At 42.9% G+C, this 19,131-nt stretch overlaps 1 protein-coding gene across 3 annotated transcripts; it reads left to right on the top strand.

Moving 5' to 3' along the window:
- The first annotated feature begins 556 nt into the window (after positions 1-556).
- On the top strand, positions 557-18,915 carry LOC139413602 (sulfite oxidase). Of its 3 annotated transcripts, none has more exons than XM_071161186.1 (5): positions 557-692; positions 10,093-10,169; positions 12,906-13,101; positions 13,373-13,645; positions 16,954-18,915. In XM_071161186.1, the coding sequence occupies exons 2-5, from the start codon at positions 10,111-10,113 to the stop codon at positions 18,187-18,189; spliced, it is 1,764 nt and encodes a 587-aa protein (XP_071017287.1). In that variant the 5' UTR covers positions 557-692; positions 10,093-10,110; the 3' UTR covers positions 18,190-18,915. The 3 variants fall into 3 exon arrangements, with proteins under 3 accessions (XP_071017287.1, XP_071017288.1, XP_071017289.1); XM_071161187.1 differs by lacking the exon at positions 557-692 and adding an exon at positions 8,098-8,323; XM_071161188.1 differs by lacking the exon at positions 557-692 and adding an exon at positions 8,516-8,762.
- The last annotated feature ends 216 nt before the right edge of the window (positions 18,916-19,131 follow it).

The raw sequence follows: 19,131 nt of genomic DNA on the forward strand, positions 1-19,131 counted from the left end.
TAGTGGTATGATTTACATAAACCCTATGCTCTTATGCTATCTCCTCATTGTGGAATTTTCTGTTAAATTTAAATCAAACACTCTGTGTTATCCTGGGTGCCAATTTATAGTGATGGGCATTCTGAGTCTTTTCGGTGAGCTGGATCATTTTTGCTACGTTCACCTAAAAGACATTTGTCTAAATACAGATCTTCGTTTAGAAATCTTTCCCCACTATTTGTTGTTCATACAGTGAGGATTTACCATCTTCAGATAATGTAAAACAAAGTGGTATCTGATCAAATGTGGATGTTGGATATTTAAATTGATCAGCAGCATCAGGAATTGGAATAACAAAATAGGTTTACTCACGGCTTGCTTTATGTTTTACCATTTTATTTGGGGATGTAGACAATTTCTGAAGTAACTAGTTAACCCTATTTGGCCAATTTCTGCCAGCGAGTATTCCACAATGAGCGAGTTCGTTTAACATTGCCAGTTGCCCTGGATGGGCGGATGTTGCATATTTTAGACCATTCCATTGGTCGTTAGGCAACATCTCCACCGAGCCGGTGCACCGGGGCATGCAAGACGAACTTGCCCACTGACAATCAAACTACGTACCCAACCGGCTAGTGGAGGAGAGCTCGATCCTCGAGGACTTGTCAGCAGTGCATCTGGAATATACAAAAATAGACAATATTAAACTTTAGGTGAGTAACAGTTAATGTCACTTTCTTTTGAAGATGCTAATTTATCGTTTCTATTCAATAATTGGAATGCAAGAACACTAGCCACACCTAGAAATACTATTGAGTGGCTTGTTTATGACATGGTCCTGACATGGCTAGCTGGCAAATCCACATGCTAGCTAATGCTAACGTAATGTAGCTAGTTTGCGGCTGGTAGCAGCTATGATACAAGCCATGACATTTTATCAGGTCTTTGCCATCCATCCGATTTTCAGATTATGCAGGCACATCAAAGGTAACGTTAGGTAATTAATTTAATGAAATCATGAGTATTTCTTAATCAATTGAACCAATGATGCCATTCGAAATAAGGGTATGTGGAATTAGTGCTGTAGCAAATATGGTTTTGATTACTTAAGAAAAAACACATATCTAGCGAACGGTGCACCAGAAATCGAACCCGGGTCGCTGGTGTGAAAGGAAACGCATAACGTCAATAGTGACGTCACTTGGTATGAATTAGAACACTGCTGACGCAACACTGCCCCTTACAAACGGGAAGCACGTTCCGGTGCTTCGTATGCTTAGCCCCCCTTACAAGTCCGGGTCGTGCGTTCCGATGGCCTCACAGCAGTCATCCCACTTTTAACACGAACGGCAAGGCATCGAACCCGGGTCGCTGGCATGAAAGCCAGACACCCGAGTTGCGTCAATACTCAGTAGGGTAAACTCCCTGGAAATTGTAGAATGGCTCAATAAGCAGCATCGCAATAATACAATTGCAGTGTCCAGGATTTGTTACTCTGTGTTTATATTGTATGTATGTATCAAGCCAGGATGCTGTGTTTAAAGTATATTTGACTTGTTTAAAATACATTTGATTTTTGATTAAAAGCCTACTAAAAGGGTGTTTACCACGAGTGCCTCAATTTGCAAGAAAATAAGTAAATGCACTCTTTCAGTGTCCAGGACGTTTTCTTCTAGGCAGGAAGCGCCGGATTGCTGTGTTTAACGTGTTATCACAATCGGTCTTATGTAGATTTATGATGGACAATAAACCACTTAACAGTTGATTAATCACCGACTTTTCACTCTTCTGATAGTGTAGTCAGGTGATTCTCATGAAACCTGTTTTAACCCTGGCAGTAGTTGAATTACACTGAACTAAAATATAAACGCAATATGCAACAATTTCAAAGAGTTTTATGAGTTTAAAATGTGTTTATTTTTTATTTAACCTTTTTAACTAGCCAAGTCAGAACAAATTCTTATTTACAATGACGGCCTACCGTTCATATAAGGAAATAAGTCAACTAAAATAAATTAATTTTAGGCCCTAATCTATGGATTTCATGTGACTGGGAATACAGATGTGTTGGTCACAGATACCTTTTAAAAAAGGTAGGGGCGTGGATCAGAAAACCAGTCAGTATCTGGTGTGACCACCATTTGCCTTATGCAGCGTGGCACGTCTCCTTCACATAGAGTTGATCAGGTTGTTTATTGTGACCTGTGGAATGTTGTCCCACTCCTCTTCAATGGCTGTGCGAAGTTGCTGGATATTGGCGGAAACTGGAACATGCTATCGTACACGTCAATCCAGAGCATCCCAAACATGCTCAACAGGTGACATGTCTGGTGGGTATGTAGGCCATGAAAGAAGTGGGACATTTTTCATCTTCTAGGAATAGTGTAGAGATCCTTACGACATAGGGCCTTGCGTTATCATGCTGAAACATGAGGCGATGGTGGTGAATGAGTGCCATGACAATTGCCCTCAGGATCTCGTCACGTTATCTCTGTTTATTCAAATTGCCATCGAAAAATGCAATTGGGTTTGTTGGCTGTAGCTTATGCCTGCCCATACCATAACCCCACTGACACCATGGGGAACTTTGTTCACAACGTTGACATCAGCAAACCACTCGCTCACACAATGCCATACATGCTGTCTGCCATCTGCCCGGTACAGTTGAAACTGGGATTCATCCGTGAAGAGCACACTTCTCCACCGTGCTAATGAACACCGAAGGTGAGCATTTGCCCACTGAAGTCGGTTTTGATGCCGAACTGCAGTCAGGTCAAGACCCTCTTGAGGGTTACAAGCATGCAAATTAGCTTCCCTGAGATGGTTTCAGACAATTTTTGCAAAAACTCTTAGGTTGTGCAAACCCACAGTTCCATCATCCGACTGGGTGGCTGGTCTCAGAAGATCCCGCAGGTAAAGAAGACGGATGTGGAGATCCTGGGCTGGTGTAGTTACACGTGGTCTGCGGTTGTGAGGCCGGTTGGACGTACTGCCAAATTCTCTAAAACGACGTTGGTGGCAGCTTATGGTAGAGAAATGAACATTCAATTCTCTGGCAACAGCTCTGGTGGACATTCCTGCAGTCAGCATGCCAATCCCTCAAAATGTGAGACATCTGTGGCATTTTGTGTGGCAAAATTGCACATTTTAGAGTGGCTTTTTATTTTCCCCAGCACAAGGTTTGATTGTGCTGTTTATAATCAGCTTCTTGATATGCCACACCTGTCAGGTGGATGGTTTATCTTGGCAAAGGTCAAATGTTCACTAACGGGTATAAACAAATTTGTGCACACAATTTAAGAGAAATAAGCTTTTTGTGCATATGGAACATTTCTGGGATCTTTTATTTCAGTTCAGGAAACATGGGACCAACAGTTTACAGTTTACATGTTGCATTTATATTTATTCAGTGTAGAAAACCATGATGCATCTTCAACAATCAACTATCATTCTGAAGGCTAAGATGTCTAGTGTCTGATTTAAAATACATTTTCACACTTCATTTTTTACATTTTAACCCCAAATTCTCATTACCCGAAATGCATCCAGATGAAATTGTCAGGTCATTTTTATATACCTGCGTTGGTGGTTGTGGAAGTTGTGGTAAAATGCATAATATCTGATCAAGTGCCAGTTTCGTGAGGGTCACCCACAGCTCTGACTGGTGTTAGGCGGTACTGTCAGCAACTGATATGATATGAGATGATACTGATATAAGTAAATGATGCAGGTAGCTGCTAAAGTCATAAACAGGAATTTAAACAAGACTTAAATAAGTGTTGATACAACATGTATAGCTTATTAATACTACAAGGGCCCAGAGTTTTCCCCAGTTAGCCTACTTCTTCTTTCCCTACTGAATCTACTTTTGTAACAGTTCTGAATGGGCGGAGAAAATAACTGACTCTGACAAGCTAGCCCTCCCCTTGGTTCACGCCCCTTGGCTAGTTTGGCTTGGTAGCCCTTGATTGGTCGAGGAGGAGGCGTTGAAGGAGATTGAAAGACCTATTGGTTGCTGGAGCAGAACTGGTATAGGGTGAAGTTGCCCCTAGATGCTGATCTGGGGTCAGTTTTGCATTTCCCCCACTATTGGTTAAGGTTAGTATCGAGGAAGGGAAGCTTATCCTAGATCTGTATCTAGGGCAGGGATGGGTAACTTCAGCCCTCGGGGCCGGAGTGGTGTCACACTTTTTCTCCATCCCTTAGCACGCACAGCTGATTAAACTAATTACTCTCTGAACTGAAGTTGATTATTGGAGTCAGGTTTGTTAGCTGGGGCTGGGGCAAAAGTACAACACCAATCAGGCTCCCGATCTAGGGGAAACTTCACTCCGGAGCAGCAGGAACATGTTGGCAGTGAAACAGAGAGCAGTTAATATCGAGTTATAGTGAGTCATGCTAAGTTAACTGGAACTGGATATCTCATATGACAAATGCCCCTTAAATTGTTAAGGCTAACCTTTCTATTTGAAAACATACATTCTCAACACAGAGTCATTTAGGACACAGAGTTCCATATACATTGAATAGTTTTGCCCTATTCCTGCCATGTGAGATTTTCCCCTCTGTAGATATAACTAGGGACTATACTGTACACACAATAAAGTGAACAGGTTACTTCATGGGGAATGACATGTCTACTTTGAACAATTATTTTGAACTTTGGTGCATGCCCTGGTTGTATTGTTGGGTGCATGCCCGACTCATGCTGGGGTCACCCAGGCACTGTGAAATCTGATAGCACCGACTCTCTTTTTAGGTCACACACACAATCTGGGCTCTATTTTAACAAACCTAGGCCTAACGCAATGGTAAATCTTAGTGCTTGCGGTAGCGTTATAGGTTTGGGGGTGTGGCAGAAATATTTCAGCTATTTTCACAATCGGAATTATGGGTGCGGTAGTGCGAAAGGACTGAGTTTTAATTCATAAATTAGCTGTAGGTGTGTGTAGGCTTGACCCCCTCACTGGCCAATCACAACATGCTCCAGGGCTAAATAAGTGGTTGCTTCAAGTTGTGTATTTACAGTCTTTTATGTATTGCATTGTCATCAACTCCAATAAGAATGTTAGTCCGTTACAGCATAGTTTGTTAAATAGCCTAGATAAACTAAATGTATGTAGGCCTATGTCATCTTTCCTAAATATGTTGAACATGTTTGCGGTCTACATTGTAGGAAGCCTAATTACGTGGCTTTAATAAATGGGTTTGGTTGTTTAGCAACAAAACCGAAGTGTGTGTGTGTGCGCAACTATGGGGCAAAGCAGATGGGGTTGGCTTAGAATGTAAATTATATTTAGTCTCCAATGTTTATTGAAAACAAATACATTTGCAGAATGATCACTTGTTGTCTCTCAAATACATTGTTACAGTTGTTAGCTAGCTTTTGAATTTTAGCATTAGCATTGCCATGAAATCGGTCAAAAGACCTCAAAACAAGACATGCTATCAAGAACAAGATGAAACTAGCTGAAATGAACCACGTACAATTCCCCGATGGCAGTTTCTTGTCAATGTTGGTAGCCATCTGGCCATCCAGAATCACAACAGCTCTGACTTCTGCCCCATTGAAGCGTGTGCATTGTTTTCGTGACATTTTCAGCTAGCTCATATGGATATATACTGAACAAAAATATAAACTCATCATGTAAAGTGTTGGTCCCAAGTTTCATGAGCTGAAATAAAAGATCCCAGAAATGTTTCACGCGCATGAAAAGCTTATTTCTCTCATTGTGTGCCCACATTTGTTTACATCCCAGTTAGAGAATTTCTTCTTTGCCATGATAATCCATCCACCTGACAGGTGTGGCATATCAAGAAGATGATCAAACAGCATTATCATTACACAATAAAAGGCCACTCTAAAATGTGCAGTTTTGTCATGCAATGCTACAGATACATAACGTTTGGAGAGTGTGTGCAATTGGCATGCTGACTGCAGGAGTGTCCACCAGAGCTGTTTCCAGATAATTGAATGTTCATTTCTCTACCATAAGCCACCTCCAACGTTGTTTTAGAGAATTTGGCAGTACGTCCAACCGGCCTCACAACTGCAGACCACGTGTAACCATGCCAGCCCAGGACCTCCACATCCGGCTTCTTCACGTGCGGGATCGTTTGAGACCAGCCATCCAAACAGCTGATGAAACTCAATAGTTTTTCTGAATGTAATAAAGCCCTTTTGTGGGGAAAAACTAATTCTGATTGGCTGGGCCTAGCACCCAATGGGTGGGCCTATGCCCTCCCAGGCCCATCCATGGCTACGCCCCTGCCCAGTCTTGTGAAATCCATAGATTAGGGCCTAATTTATTTATTTCAATTGACTGATTTCCTTATATTAACTGTAACTGTAAATTGTTGTTTTAATATTTTTGTTCAGTATATATTGTTAAACATAGCATTCACACTGATATAGGGGCTAGACCCACTGTAAATTGCATTATGTCTGCCATGTACATGTCAAACGTTGTCAATAAGCAAGATTAAATTCACTATTGATAAGGCTTAGAAGAGTGAATAATTCTAATCAAAACTAAACAACTTGTTTTAAATAGGCTATGTCGAAATACAGTTACAGGCACCATAATTGCTCCCCGTGGGCATATAATATTAAAGGAAAAAATCAACCCAAAACCACTATTCCTATAGTTTCCAATGTTAAATAACACTAATCAAAACTTTACTGGCCCGGACATGGCGTAGCCTAGTTAAAATGCATTAGGATCATGCAGGGCCAATAGGTTGACGTGCTTTCTATGTTCAGCTGTATTAGGCAAAAGTTGGTTATTATGGTATGTATTAAAAAGCTGTGTAATATAATCTAGCAGTGTAAGTCATTACTTTATTACTCTCATTTTGAGAAGATTTTTTAAACATTTAACATCGGGATGCTGCCCCTTTAAGACAACAGCCTTTAAAAAGAGATATTGATCCGGCTACAGTAGATTAATGCTATGTGCCTTTTTGTAGTTTTCTTTGTGCAGACTATCAGCAGTAGCTAGCATATTACTAGGATGTTCACAATTGAACGTTTACTTGTAAATCAATTTCCCTAAATTCAGCAAGTGGATTGATGAGAGCTTATTTTTACTCTCGACAGCTCATGTGTGCTGTGTGAACGCATCAATTTAGCTTTGTACTTCTCGAGAAGTTGTAATTCGCGAGGAGCGTTGTTGAATGAACCTCCAATCATGTTGCTCAAATGCAAATAGCATGACTTTTTTGCGTGAAGTCTTTTTTTTTTCTTCTGTTTTTCCCATAGTTGCGCACACGTCGGTTTTGTTGCTCAACGTATTTAAATAATTTTTTGGGCTGGATCAGAGGATTGACAATCGTTCGTGTACAGGATTGGCGAAAGTACGCAACCTTGCGGGGCTCCCATATTCACCGTTTTAGATGTGGAGATAGCGGAGTTAAATTTAACTTGTTGAGTACGGTTCACAAGGAAACATTTAATCTAGTTGATCAGTACAGAGTTGACACCCATATTCACCAGTTTATCCTGGATGTTATTGAACGCGCTACTGAAGTCAATGAATACCACTTTAACTTGGCTATTTGCCTGTTCTAAGTGTTTGTAAATGTTGTTCAGCATGACCAGTAACACATCATCAACACCCCTTGTTTGGATTTAGTTTTATTTATTTATTTATCCGTTATTTTACCAGGTAAGTTGACTGAGAACACATTGTCATTTGCAGCAACGACCTGGGGAATAGTTACAGGGGAGAGGGGGATTAATGAGCCAATTATAAACTGGGGATTATTAGGTGACCGTGATGGTTTGAGGGCCAGATTGGGAATTTAGCCAGGACACCGGGGTTAACACCCCACCCCAAGTTGAGACACCAGAGAGAAGATGTTTTTTATAATTATTTTTTCAAAACATTTCATAGGTACAGATTACAGGGCATAAGTCATTATTTTATTTTGGCCTGTTTTTTTAGGTACTGGGACAATCAGCTGTTTTTTCCATGAATCTGGAATTATCCCGCTTTCCAGTGACTCCACTTTCTGCTGCATTGTAAAATCACACATCAAACCTGTAATAGAAACTGTTCAAATAATTTGCAAAGACAAAGTCATTATCAACGGTCATGCAATGTCTCTGTCCATCAGGGCCGCCCAGTCAGTGGGCTTGAAACAGTCTTGGAGGGGGTCAGTAACTTCAGGAGTCCCACTTTTAATCTCCACCTATTTAGCCTTCTTTCGCTGCAGTCGCGGTTTGTAGACTGGGATGAGCCGGACCATGTTATGAGCTGAATCTCCGAGATTGGGTAGTGTCTTGGAGGAATACGCACCTGGGATGTTACCATAACAGAGGTCCAGACAGGCTTCATTTCGGGTAGGACATGTAAAATATTGCTGGTATGATGGTAAATGTTCAGATTGACTGCACATGTTAAAGTCTCCCATGATCGGCTTTACTGCGTCAGGTGACTGTTTCAGCCTGGGAAACAAGGTCATGGATCACGTCGGCAGTTGTGGGCTGTGTAAACAAACAGTCGGGCTTGATTTATTTCCTGTGGCAGGTAGTATAGCTGTAGGTTAAGAGCAAGGAGTTCAATATCTTTAGTACAGACCTGGTGCTTCGTTGTGATATGGGCTGAATTACAGTATTTCTCGTTGATGAACTCAAACTCCTCTGCCTTTCCTCTTACTGGAGTTGATGCTTCGGTCCATTCTAATGATTGTGTAGCCGTCCAGCTCCACTGCAGAGTCGGGTTCCTATTCCATAAGCCAGGTCTCAGACAGATCAGGCAGGATTGTCGGTACTCAGACAGGTATTGCCTGTAGCTCGTCAGTAGGCTTGGGCGGTATACAGTATACTGGGGTATTTGGAAATAGCCATGGGATGGTTTTCAATACTGTTTAAATTATTATTTTTTTCAACCAATTTAAATTTTTGTAGCTACTTTGTAAGCAAATACCTGTAGTTAACTTGTGCAATACGTTAGGAGATAAAGCAGACCGCGTTCTTCATTTCACCTGTCACGTTACTTTACATTATGAAACGTATTGTAGTTCCCCAGTTGAGCCAGTCACATGTTTGTTTGTTTGTAAATAGCACAATGTGAGAAAGCGGGAGCAGGTGAGTCCACTGTGTATTGACAGTATTCACATTTTATATTGAAAGTCCATTCTAGTGTAAACTTGCAGCCAAGGGTCGGAGAATAAGCAGGATATCTTGTGTATGATATCCGCGGTTGCGGCTCTCTATATCCATTGATATGGATGTATTGGTCGACAGCATGATTGGTGCATTTCACTTAAAACATTTTTTTAAAACTAACAGCAAAAGTACTGCTGTTTGCCTCATTATTAGCTATCTAATTTCATACCACTAAAAACTGGTTGATTGAGGTGGATCGCAGGTGGATCGCAACTTTAAAACACATTAAATAAACAAGCACGAAAAACGACAAGCACAAATGACCGTGTCTCTGCAAGAGCAGCCCCCATACATAATACGTTTTATAAACATTGTGGAAGGATCATACAGATTGCATTCACTCACTGTTTTGCTGCTCCTAAACTTGATCTTTTAATAAAGCTTTGGTGATTTAATATTTATTTAAAGCAGTCTCATGAACCAAATCCTTTGTTGATAGGCTGCTGAAATGAAAAACCAAGCATTCTTTATTATTGTTATATTATTGTTGTTATATATTGTGTATTATTGCATTATTGTTAAGACCTGCTTTTGGTTGGGCTCAACTTTCGTGCTGCATGCAATTGTCACTTTTGTGCTTGCTTTTACGACATACCTCAAATATTACCACCCCTCCCACCTCAGTACAAGTGGGTTGATGTGAGACAGGTAAATTGCCGAACCTGGCATAAGGGATGGAAAATGCCAGTGCGCCAGTTTTTACATGACAAAATTGCAAACAAAAAACTATGATTACAGATCTCAGGTACAGATCTACCATGTTATAATATAACAGAACAGTAGGGTCAGCATTTCCCATGAGGCAGTTGACTGTGTAAAAAAGAATGACATCCATGTTTTGTACGGGTCCATGCTATGGGTATGTTTAAATGAGGTTTTCATGTTAGGGGAACGTGTATATTTGTGCTTCTTGTTTATTAATTGTACTTCTTTCCCCTCAGACTATCAACACCAATGCAATGCTGCTCCTCAGACACTGTCGAGGCCTAACCAGAGTAGGCCTTCTCAAGACTCAAAGGTAGTCATAAAATAAGCTGCATTTGTTACCTTTCAGCTTAAAAGTAATATCAAAGTTATAAAAAATATATCACTAACTGCATGGCCATTCTGGCAGACTTGGCATCTGCCTTTTCTCCTTATTGCTATAGTCCACTTTAATTACCTGTTTATGTCTTGCCTAGTCAAAGGTCTGAGTCGGAACAGCCACTAAAAATATCTTACATGTCTTTAAAAAAAAAAACACACCATCCACCCAGGGCTGTCAGCCAGGAAAGTGCAAGGCAGGGCCAGTATGACTTTAAAGGAATCATTTTCACTACGGCTAACTGCGTCCCAAATGTCATCCTATTCCTTAGCATTCGGAAAGTATTCAGATGCCTTGACTTTTTAAAATCAAATCAAATTTATTTATATAGCCCTTCGTACATCAGCTGATATCTCAAAGTGCTGTACAGAAACCCAGCCTAAAACCCCAAACAGCAAGCAATGCAGGTGTAGAAGCACGGTGGCTGGGAAAAACTCCCTAGAAAGGCTAAAACCTAGGAAGAAACCTAGAGAGGAACCAGGCTATGTGGGGTGGCCAGTCCTCTTCTGGCTGTGCCGGGTGGAGATTATAACAGAACATGGCCAAGATGTTCAAATGTTCATAAATGACCAGCATGGTCAAATAATAATAAGGCAGAACTGTTGAAACTGGAGCAGCAGCACGGCCAGGTGGACTGGGGACAGCAAGGAGTCATCATGTCAGGTAGTCCTGAGGCATGGTCCTAGTGCTCAGGTCCTCCGAGAGAGAGAAAGAGAATTAGAGAGAGCACACTTAAATTCACACAGGACGCCGAATAGGACAGGAGAAGTACTCCAGATATAACAAACTGACCCTAGCCCCCCGACACATAAACTACTGCAGCATAAATGCTAGAGGCTGAGACAGGAGGGGTCAGGAGACACTGGCCCCATCCGAGGACAACCCCGGACAGGGCCAAACAGGAAGGATATAACCCCACCCACTTTGCCAAAGCACAGCCCCCACACCACTAGAGGGATATCTTCAACCACCAACTTACCATCCTGAGACAAGGCCAGGATGGCCCACAAAGATAGCCCACAAAGATCTCTGCCACAGCACAACCCAAGGGGGGCCGCCAACCCAGACAGGTCTTAAAATTTTTTGTTAAGTTACAGCCTTATTCTAAAATGGATTAAATAGTTTTTTACCCCATAATGAAAAAGCAAAAACCGTTGTTTAGAAATTTTAGCACATTTCAATTTTTATTTTATTTTTTAAAATATAACATTTACATAAGTATTCAGACCGTTTACTCAGTACTTTGTTGAAGCACCTTTGGCAGTGATTACAGCCTCGTGCCCTCTTGGGTATGACGCTTTAAGCTTGGCACACCTGTATTTAGGGAGTTTCTCCCATTCTTCTCTGCAGATCCTCTCAAGCTCTGTCAGGTTGGATGGGGAGCGTCGCTGCACAGGTATTTTTATGTCTCTCCGGAGATGTTCTATCGGGTTCAAGTTCGGGCTCTGGCTGGGCCACTCAAGGACATTCAGAGACTTGTCCTGAAGCCACTTCTGCTTTGTTTTGGCTGTGTGCTTAGGGTTGTTGTCCTGTTGGAAGGTGAACCTTCTCCCCAGTCTGAAGTCCTGAGCGCTGGGGAGCAGGTTCTCATCAAGGATCTCTCTGTACTTTGCTCCGTTCATCTTTCTCTCGATCTTGACTAGTCTCCCAGTCCCATCCCCACAGCATGATTCTGCCACCCCCATGCTTCACCGTAGGGATGGTGCCACGTTTCCTCCTGACGTGACGCTTGGCATTCAGCCCAAAGAATTCAATCTTGGTTTCATCAGACCAGAGAATCTGGTTTCTCAAGGTCTGAGAGTCCTTTAGGTGCCTTTTGGCAAACACCAAAATTGGCTGTCATGTGCCTTTTACTGAGGAGTGGCTTCCGTCTGGCCACTCTACCATAAAGGCCTGATTAGTGGAGTGCTACAGAGATGGTTGTCCTTCTGGAAGGTTCTCCCATCTCCACAGAGGAACTCTGGAGCGCTGTCTGAGTGATCTCTATCTATAAAATGTCAAGGGGTCAAAATACTTTCCAAATGTACTGTACGTAGTGCACTACTTTTGACCAGGACCCAAAGTAAAAAGTGATCAACGGTAGTGCACTAAATAGGAATGTGGCCCTAGTGTCAGAAGCTGGGTTAATGATTTCCAAGCAGGAGCAGAGATAATCAATTACCTCCTTATCAAACGAGCTTCTGAAATACAGATTTGTCTCCCCCTTTATTTGTTTAGTTAGTCTTATTGCTTATTGATATGAACTGTAAGCAGTTTGCCTGACCTTTAACATCTAAGGAGTGGAGTCTCCTAGGAGAGGCCTCTGTCTGGGTTATCAGGTGAAATCTGGACCATAGAAACTATTTTAACATGTCAGTTAAGTCTAATGGGCCCAAACTTTTTTAGATTAGGCCTCTGGTCCATGAATAGAAAAAGCTTTTGTCAGTTGCATAGTTACGCCTTATCTTACAGCAGGATCTACTCAAGTATATTTGCACTGCCTACCATAACTTGTCCTTTGTATGGACATGGGTGTAACTATCTGTAACATGAATGCAATCAGTACATGAGTAAACTGCTAGGTGTGTCTCAAATGACTCCCTATATAGTGCACTGCTTTTGGCCAGAGCCATTTGGGACCCACCCCTACTGTTTGTCTGATTGTGACACTGGTCTGTGTGTCTCCCACAGGGTGCAGTTGTTGCAGGGTGCGGCCCTTCCTGTGGCAGTGTGTGCGGGCAGCCTCTGTGCACGCTGGGGCAGCAGTCATGGGGGGCATAAGTCAGGGCAGTACCAACGCAGCCATGGCCCCAACTGGAGACACGCCCTAGCAGGGCTGCTGGCTGGGACAGGGGCTGTACTGGCCTATGGCCTCCACCACAGCCAGGTGAGAGGGACAGTCTGCGTACTAATAGCTGGTGTGATGGAAGTTGTGGTGCATTTATGCTATTATACTGTTGGAGAAATCTAACCTACAATATGGGCATTTAACAGCATTTATAGTTTTTCAAGGCTGTATATTGTTCAGTACAATTCATTTTGTTACCTGTTTTGTAGCATAAATTATGTCAAAAATTACTTTTCGGTATGTTTCTGCTCTTTTTTTCTTCTTTTTGTTTCTTCTGTAGCTGATATTTGACTGTTTGTCTTCTCTCCAGACTGAGCAGGCAGCCACCACTATAGTCCAGCCCATAGCCCCAGCCTCCTCTCTACCCATCTACACCCAGGACGAGGTCACCAAACACCGCTCTGTTGAGGAGGGCGTCTGGGTCACCTACAAGGGCAGTGTCTATGACATCACAGAGTTTGTGTCCATGCACCCTGGTGGTGATAAGATCCTGCTAGCAGCAGGTGGGGCTCTGGAGCCCTTCTGGGCACTGTATGCCGTTCACAGTCAAGACCACGTGCTGGAGATCCTGTCTGAGTATAAGGTGGGCGAGCTGTGTATGGTCTTGTTATCTGGTCTGCGCAAGTGTGAATAATTCTACTGTTGCTACGACAGCATATCTTCCCACAACCAATTCTTATTATGAAACCTTTGTTACAATTTACTCTCTTTTTTTATCTAAATAACATAACAATAAAATATATACAGTGCCTGCAGAAAGTATTCAGACCCCTTGACTTTTTCCACATTTTGTTACATTACAGCCTTATTCTAAAATGGATTAACAACAACAACAAAAACTCAGCAATCTACACACAATACCCCATAATGACGATGCAAAAAGTTTTTATTTTATTTTTGCAAATGTATTCCATATTAAAAACACATACCTAAGTATTCAGGCCCTTTGCTATGAAACTCGAAATTGAGCTCAGGTGCATCCCGTTTCCATTGATCACCCTTGAGATGCTTCTGCAACATGGAGTCCACCTGTGATAAATTCAATTGATTGGACTTAACTTGGAAAGGCACATACCTGTCTATATAATGTCCCACAGTTGACAGTGCATGTCAGAGCAAAAATCAAGCTGTGAGGTTGAAGGGATTGTCCGTAGAGCTCCGAGACAGGATTGTGTCGAGGCACAGATCTGGGGAAGTGTACCAAAACATTTCTGCAGCATTGAAGGTCCCCAAGAATACAGTGGCCTCCATCATTCTTAAATGGAAGAAGTTTGGAACCACCAAGACTCTTCCTAGAGCTGGCCACGTGGCCAAACTGAACAATCGGGGGAGAAGGACCCTGGTCAGGGAGGTGACCAAGAACCTGATGGTCACTCTGACAGAGCTCCAGAGTTCCTCTTGGAATTTCCCAAAAGGCACCTAAAGACTCAGACCATGGGAAACAAGATTCTCTGGTCTGATGAAACCAAGATTGAACTCTTTGGCCTGAATGCCAAGCGTCACGTCTGGAGGAAACCTGGCAACGTCCCTGCGGTGAAGCATGGTGGTGGTAGCATCATGCTGTGGGGATGTTTTTCTGCGGCAGAGACTGGGAGATTAGTCAGGATTGAGTGAAAGATGAACGGAGCAAAGTACAGAGAGATCCTTGATGAAAACCTGCTGCAGAGTTCTCAGGACCTCAGACTGGGGCATAGGTTCACTTTCCAACAGGACAACGACCCTAAGCACACAGCCAAGACAATGCAGGAGTGGCTTCGGGACAAGTCTCGATGTCCTTGAGTGGCCCAGCCAGAGCCCGGACCTGAACTCAATCGAACATCTCTGGAGAGATGTGCAGCAACTCTCCACATCCAACCTGACAGCTTGAGAGCATCTGTATAGAAGACTGGGAGAAAATCCCCAAATACAAATGTGCCAAGCTTGTAGTGTCATACCTAAGAAGACTCTAGGCTGTAATCGCTGCCAAAGGTGCTTCAAGAAAGTACTGAGTAAAGGGTCTGAATACTTATGTGAATGTGATATTTCAGTTTTTTATATTTAATAAATTAGCAAACATTTCTAAAATCCTGTTTTTGCTTAGTCATTGTGGGGTATTGTGTGTAGATTTGGTCAAATTCTTTCCTCAATTTTAGAATAAGGCTGTAACCTAAAAACATTTGGAAAAAGTCAAGGGGTCTGGATACTTTTTTGAAGGCACTGTGTATGTGTGTAATATATACAGTGCCTTGCGAAAGTATTCGGCCCCCTTGAACTTTGCGACCTTTTGCCACATTTCAGGCTTCAAACATAAAGATATAAAACTGTATTTTTTTGTGAAGAATCAACAACAAGTGGGACACAATCATGAAGTGGAACGACATTTATTGGATATTTAAAACTTTTTTAACAAATCAAAAACTGAAAAATTGGGCGTGCAAAATTATTCAGCCCCCTTAAGTTAATACTTTGTACCGCCACCTTTTGATGCGATTACAGCTGTAAGTCGCTTGGGGTATGTCTCTATCAGTTTTGCACATCGAGAGACTGAATTTTTTTCCCATTCCTCCTTGCAAAACAGCTCGAACTCAGTGAGGTTGGATGGAGAGCATTTGTGAACAGCAGTTTTCAGTTCTTTCCACAGATTCTCGATTGGATTCAGGTCTGGACTTTGACTTGGCCATTCTAACACCTGGATATGTTTATTTTTGAACCATTCCATTGTAGATTTTGCTTTATGTTTTGGATCATTGTCTTGTTGGAAGACAAATCTCTGTCCCAGTCTCAGGTCTTTTGCAGACTCCATCAGGTTTTCTTCCAGAATGGTCCTGTATTTGGCTCCATCCATCTTCCCATCAATTTTAACCATCTTCCCTGTCCCTGCTGAAGAAAAACAGGCCCAAACCATGATGCTGCCACCACCATGTTTGACAGTGGGGATGGTGTGTTCAGCTGTGTTGCTTTTACGCCAAACATAACGTTTTGCATTGTTGACAAAAGTTCAATTTTGGTTTCATCTGACCAGAGCACCTTCTTCCACATGTTTGGTGTGTCTCCCAGGTGGCTTGTGGCAAACTTTAAACGACACTTTTTATGGATATCTTTAAGAAATGGCTTTCTTCTTGCCACTCTTCCATAAAGGCCAGATTTGTGCAATATACGACTGATTGTTGTCCTATGGACAGAGTCTCCCACCTCAGCTGTAGATCTCTGCAGTTCATCCAGAGTGATCATGGGCCTCTTGGCTGCATCTCTGATCAGTCTTCTCCTTGTATGAGCTGAAAGTTTAGAGGGACGGCCAGGTCTTGGTAGATTTGCAGTGGTCTGATACTCCTTCCATTTCAATATTATCGCTTGCACAGTGCTCCTTGGGATGTTTAAAGCTTGGGAAATCTTTTTGTATCAAAATCCGGCTTTAAACTTCTTCACAACAGTATCTCGGACCTGCCTGGTGTGTTCCTTGTTCTTCATGATGCTCTCTGCGCTTTTAACGGACCTCTGAGACTATCACAGTGCAGGTGCATTTATACGGAGACTTGATTACACACAGGTGGATTGTATTTATCATCATTAGTCATTTAGGTCAACATTGGATCATTCAGAGATCCTCACTGAACTTCTGGAGAGTTTGCTGCACTGAAAGTAAAGGGGCTGAATAATTTTGCACGCCCAATTTTTCAGTTTTTGATTTGTTAAAAAAGTTTGAAATATCCAATAAATGTCGTTCCACTTCATGATTGTGTCCCACTTGTTGTTGATTCTTCACAAAAAAATACAGTTTTATATCTTTATGTTTGAAGCCTGAAATGTGGCAAAAGGTCTCAAAGTTCAAGAGGGCCAAATATTTTTGCAAGGCACTGTATATATATATATATATATATATATATATTTGTATACTTTAAAAAAAAAAAAAAGGTGGGTGAGCTGAGTGCGGAGGATCGGCTGAAGCAACAAAGCGTGAAATCCACGGACCCCTACTCCACCGACCCGGAGCGGCACCCTGCCCTGCGCATCAACAGCCTCAAGCCCTTCAATGCCGAGCCCCCACCCGAAATCCTCTCCGACAACTACATCACCCCTTCAGCCATCTTCTTTAAGAGGAACCACCTGCCTGTGCCACAAGTGGACCCGAAATCCTACCGGTTGCAGGTGGAGGGTGTGCCTGGTGGAGTATCTCTGAGCCTCTCTCTGGAGGAGCTGAAGACACACTTCCCCAAACACACAGTCACGGCCACGCTGCAGTGTGCTGGCAACCGCCGCTCGGAGATGAATAAAGTCAAGCAGGTGAAGGGGCTCAATTGGGGCATCGCTGCGATAAGTAATGCTACGTGGAGCGGCGCCAGGCTGAAGGATGTGCTGCTGGCAGCTGGCTACAGGTCAGAGGTGGCCCAGCAGACATCCCACGTTCAATTTGAAGGCCTTGACAGTGACGTGACCGGCACCACCTACGGAGCATCTATCCCGCTCAACAAGGCGGTAAGTGAAGAGGGTGACGTGCTGCTGGCTTACCAGATGAATGGAGAAGACCTACCTGCTGACCACGGCTATCCCGTACGGGTGGTGGTGCCGGGAACGGTGGGCGCCCGCAATGTCAAGTGGCTGGGAAAGATCATAGTGAGTGAGGAGGAGAGCAGCAGCCACTGGCAGCAGAATGACTACAAGGGCTTCTCCCCCGCCACTGACTGGGACACGGTGGACTTCAAGTCGGCCCCAGCCATCCAGGAGCTGCCCATCCAGTCGGCCATCACCCAGCCAGTGGAAGGAGCTGTGGTGGAACGCAGCGCAGAGGAGGTGACGGTGAAGGGCTACGCTTGGAGCGGGGGCGGCCGGGAGGTGGTGCGTGTCGATGTGTCTCTGGATGGGGGGCGGACCTGGCAAGTGGCGCAGTTACAGAGCAGTGAGAAGGGGCAGGTCCCGGCCCCCTCGCCCCCACCCGGCAGAGCCTGGGCCTGGAAGCTGTGGGAGCTGACAGCCCCACTGCCCCCCGTGGTCCAGGAACTGGAGATTGTGTGCAAGGCGGTGGACAACAGCTACAACATGCAGCCAGACTCAGTGGCACCTATCTGGAACCTGAGGGGAGTTTTGAGTAACGCCTGGCACAGAGTGAAAGTCACAGTCAAGGAGGATGAGGAAAAGCAGAAACTGTTGTGATCTAGGGGGTTGTGTTCAAGTCTTAAAGAGTGTAGAGGTAAACAGATGATGTTTTAACCTGCCCCTCTCCAGACAGACAGTGTGTAACACGCTAAAGCTCTGGGGGAACTGAAACTAAAAACCCCTCTGTTGACTTGTAGTGCCGCAAAACAGCTAATTCTGTTCAGTGGAAAAAATCGGCATTCATCTGTGTGTAGCTAATGTTGAGCGCTTAAAGAACATTGTGGCCAGTTGGGTTAAAAATAATCCCAAACGCACCACAAAACAAGATAACAGAAGCAAATCTGTTGGTGTCAACAGTTGCTCAAGGACAAGCAAAAACACCTTGCCAGTGCTGTCCTTTTCATATCCTAAAATCTATTCACTAACTTCTTTGGCTTTAATGATAAGCTTGCTTCCATTTCATGATTTTATAAGGGTGTCATTTGCTGGATCCAGAGAATATTCTAATTCTTTGAGTTGCATTGTCTTAACCCATATTGATTATAGCAATTGATAAATTGTCTATCGTATAACTAATTCTTCATTGTGTAAGATCAAAAGCACTTTGATCTTGTAAGTTTCAGCTAGTGTTATCTGCTGCATTAAGCAAGGTACCGTATTGTTTTGATTTTCACCAAAGTTCTCAGTTATATTTTTGAGAGATTGTTTTGCACACAATGTATGCATTTAAATGAATCAGCGATACTGCTTTTGTCAATTGTGATAAAACATATTTTCTCCACCTATCTGGTTACATGATTGATTAGGAGCTTTAAATAAATATGTAATAAATAACACTTAAAAAAACGTATTTAGAAATAACACAATGTTAAATATTAAACTTACACTACATGACCAAAAGTATGTGGACACCTGCTTGTCAAACATCTCATTCCAAAACAATGGGCATTAATATGGAGTTGGTCCCCCCCTTTGCTGTAACAGCCTCCACTCTTCTGG

Source organism: Oncorhynchus clarkii, chromosome 7 (genome assembly GCF_045791955.1).
Source record: "Oncorhynchus clarkii lewisi isolate Uvic-CL-2024 chromosome 7, UVic_Ocla_1.0, whole genome shotgun sequence".
NCBI classification, from domain to species: domain Eukaryota; kingdom Metazoa; phylum Chordata; class Actinopteri; order Salmoniformes; family Salmonidae; genus Oncorhynchus; species Oncorhynchus clarkii.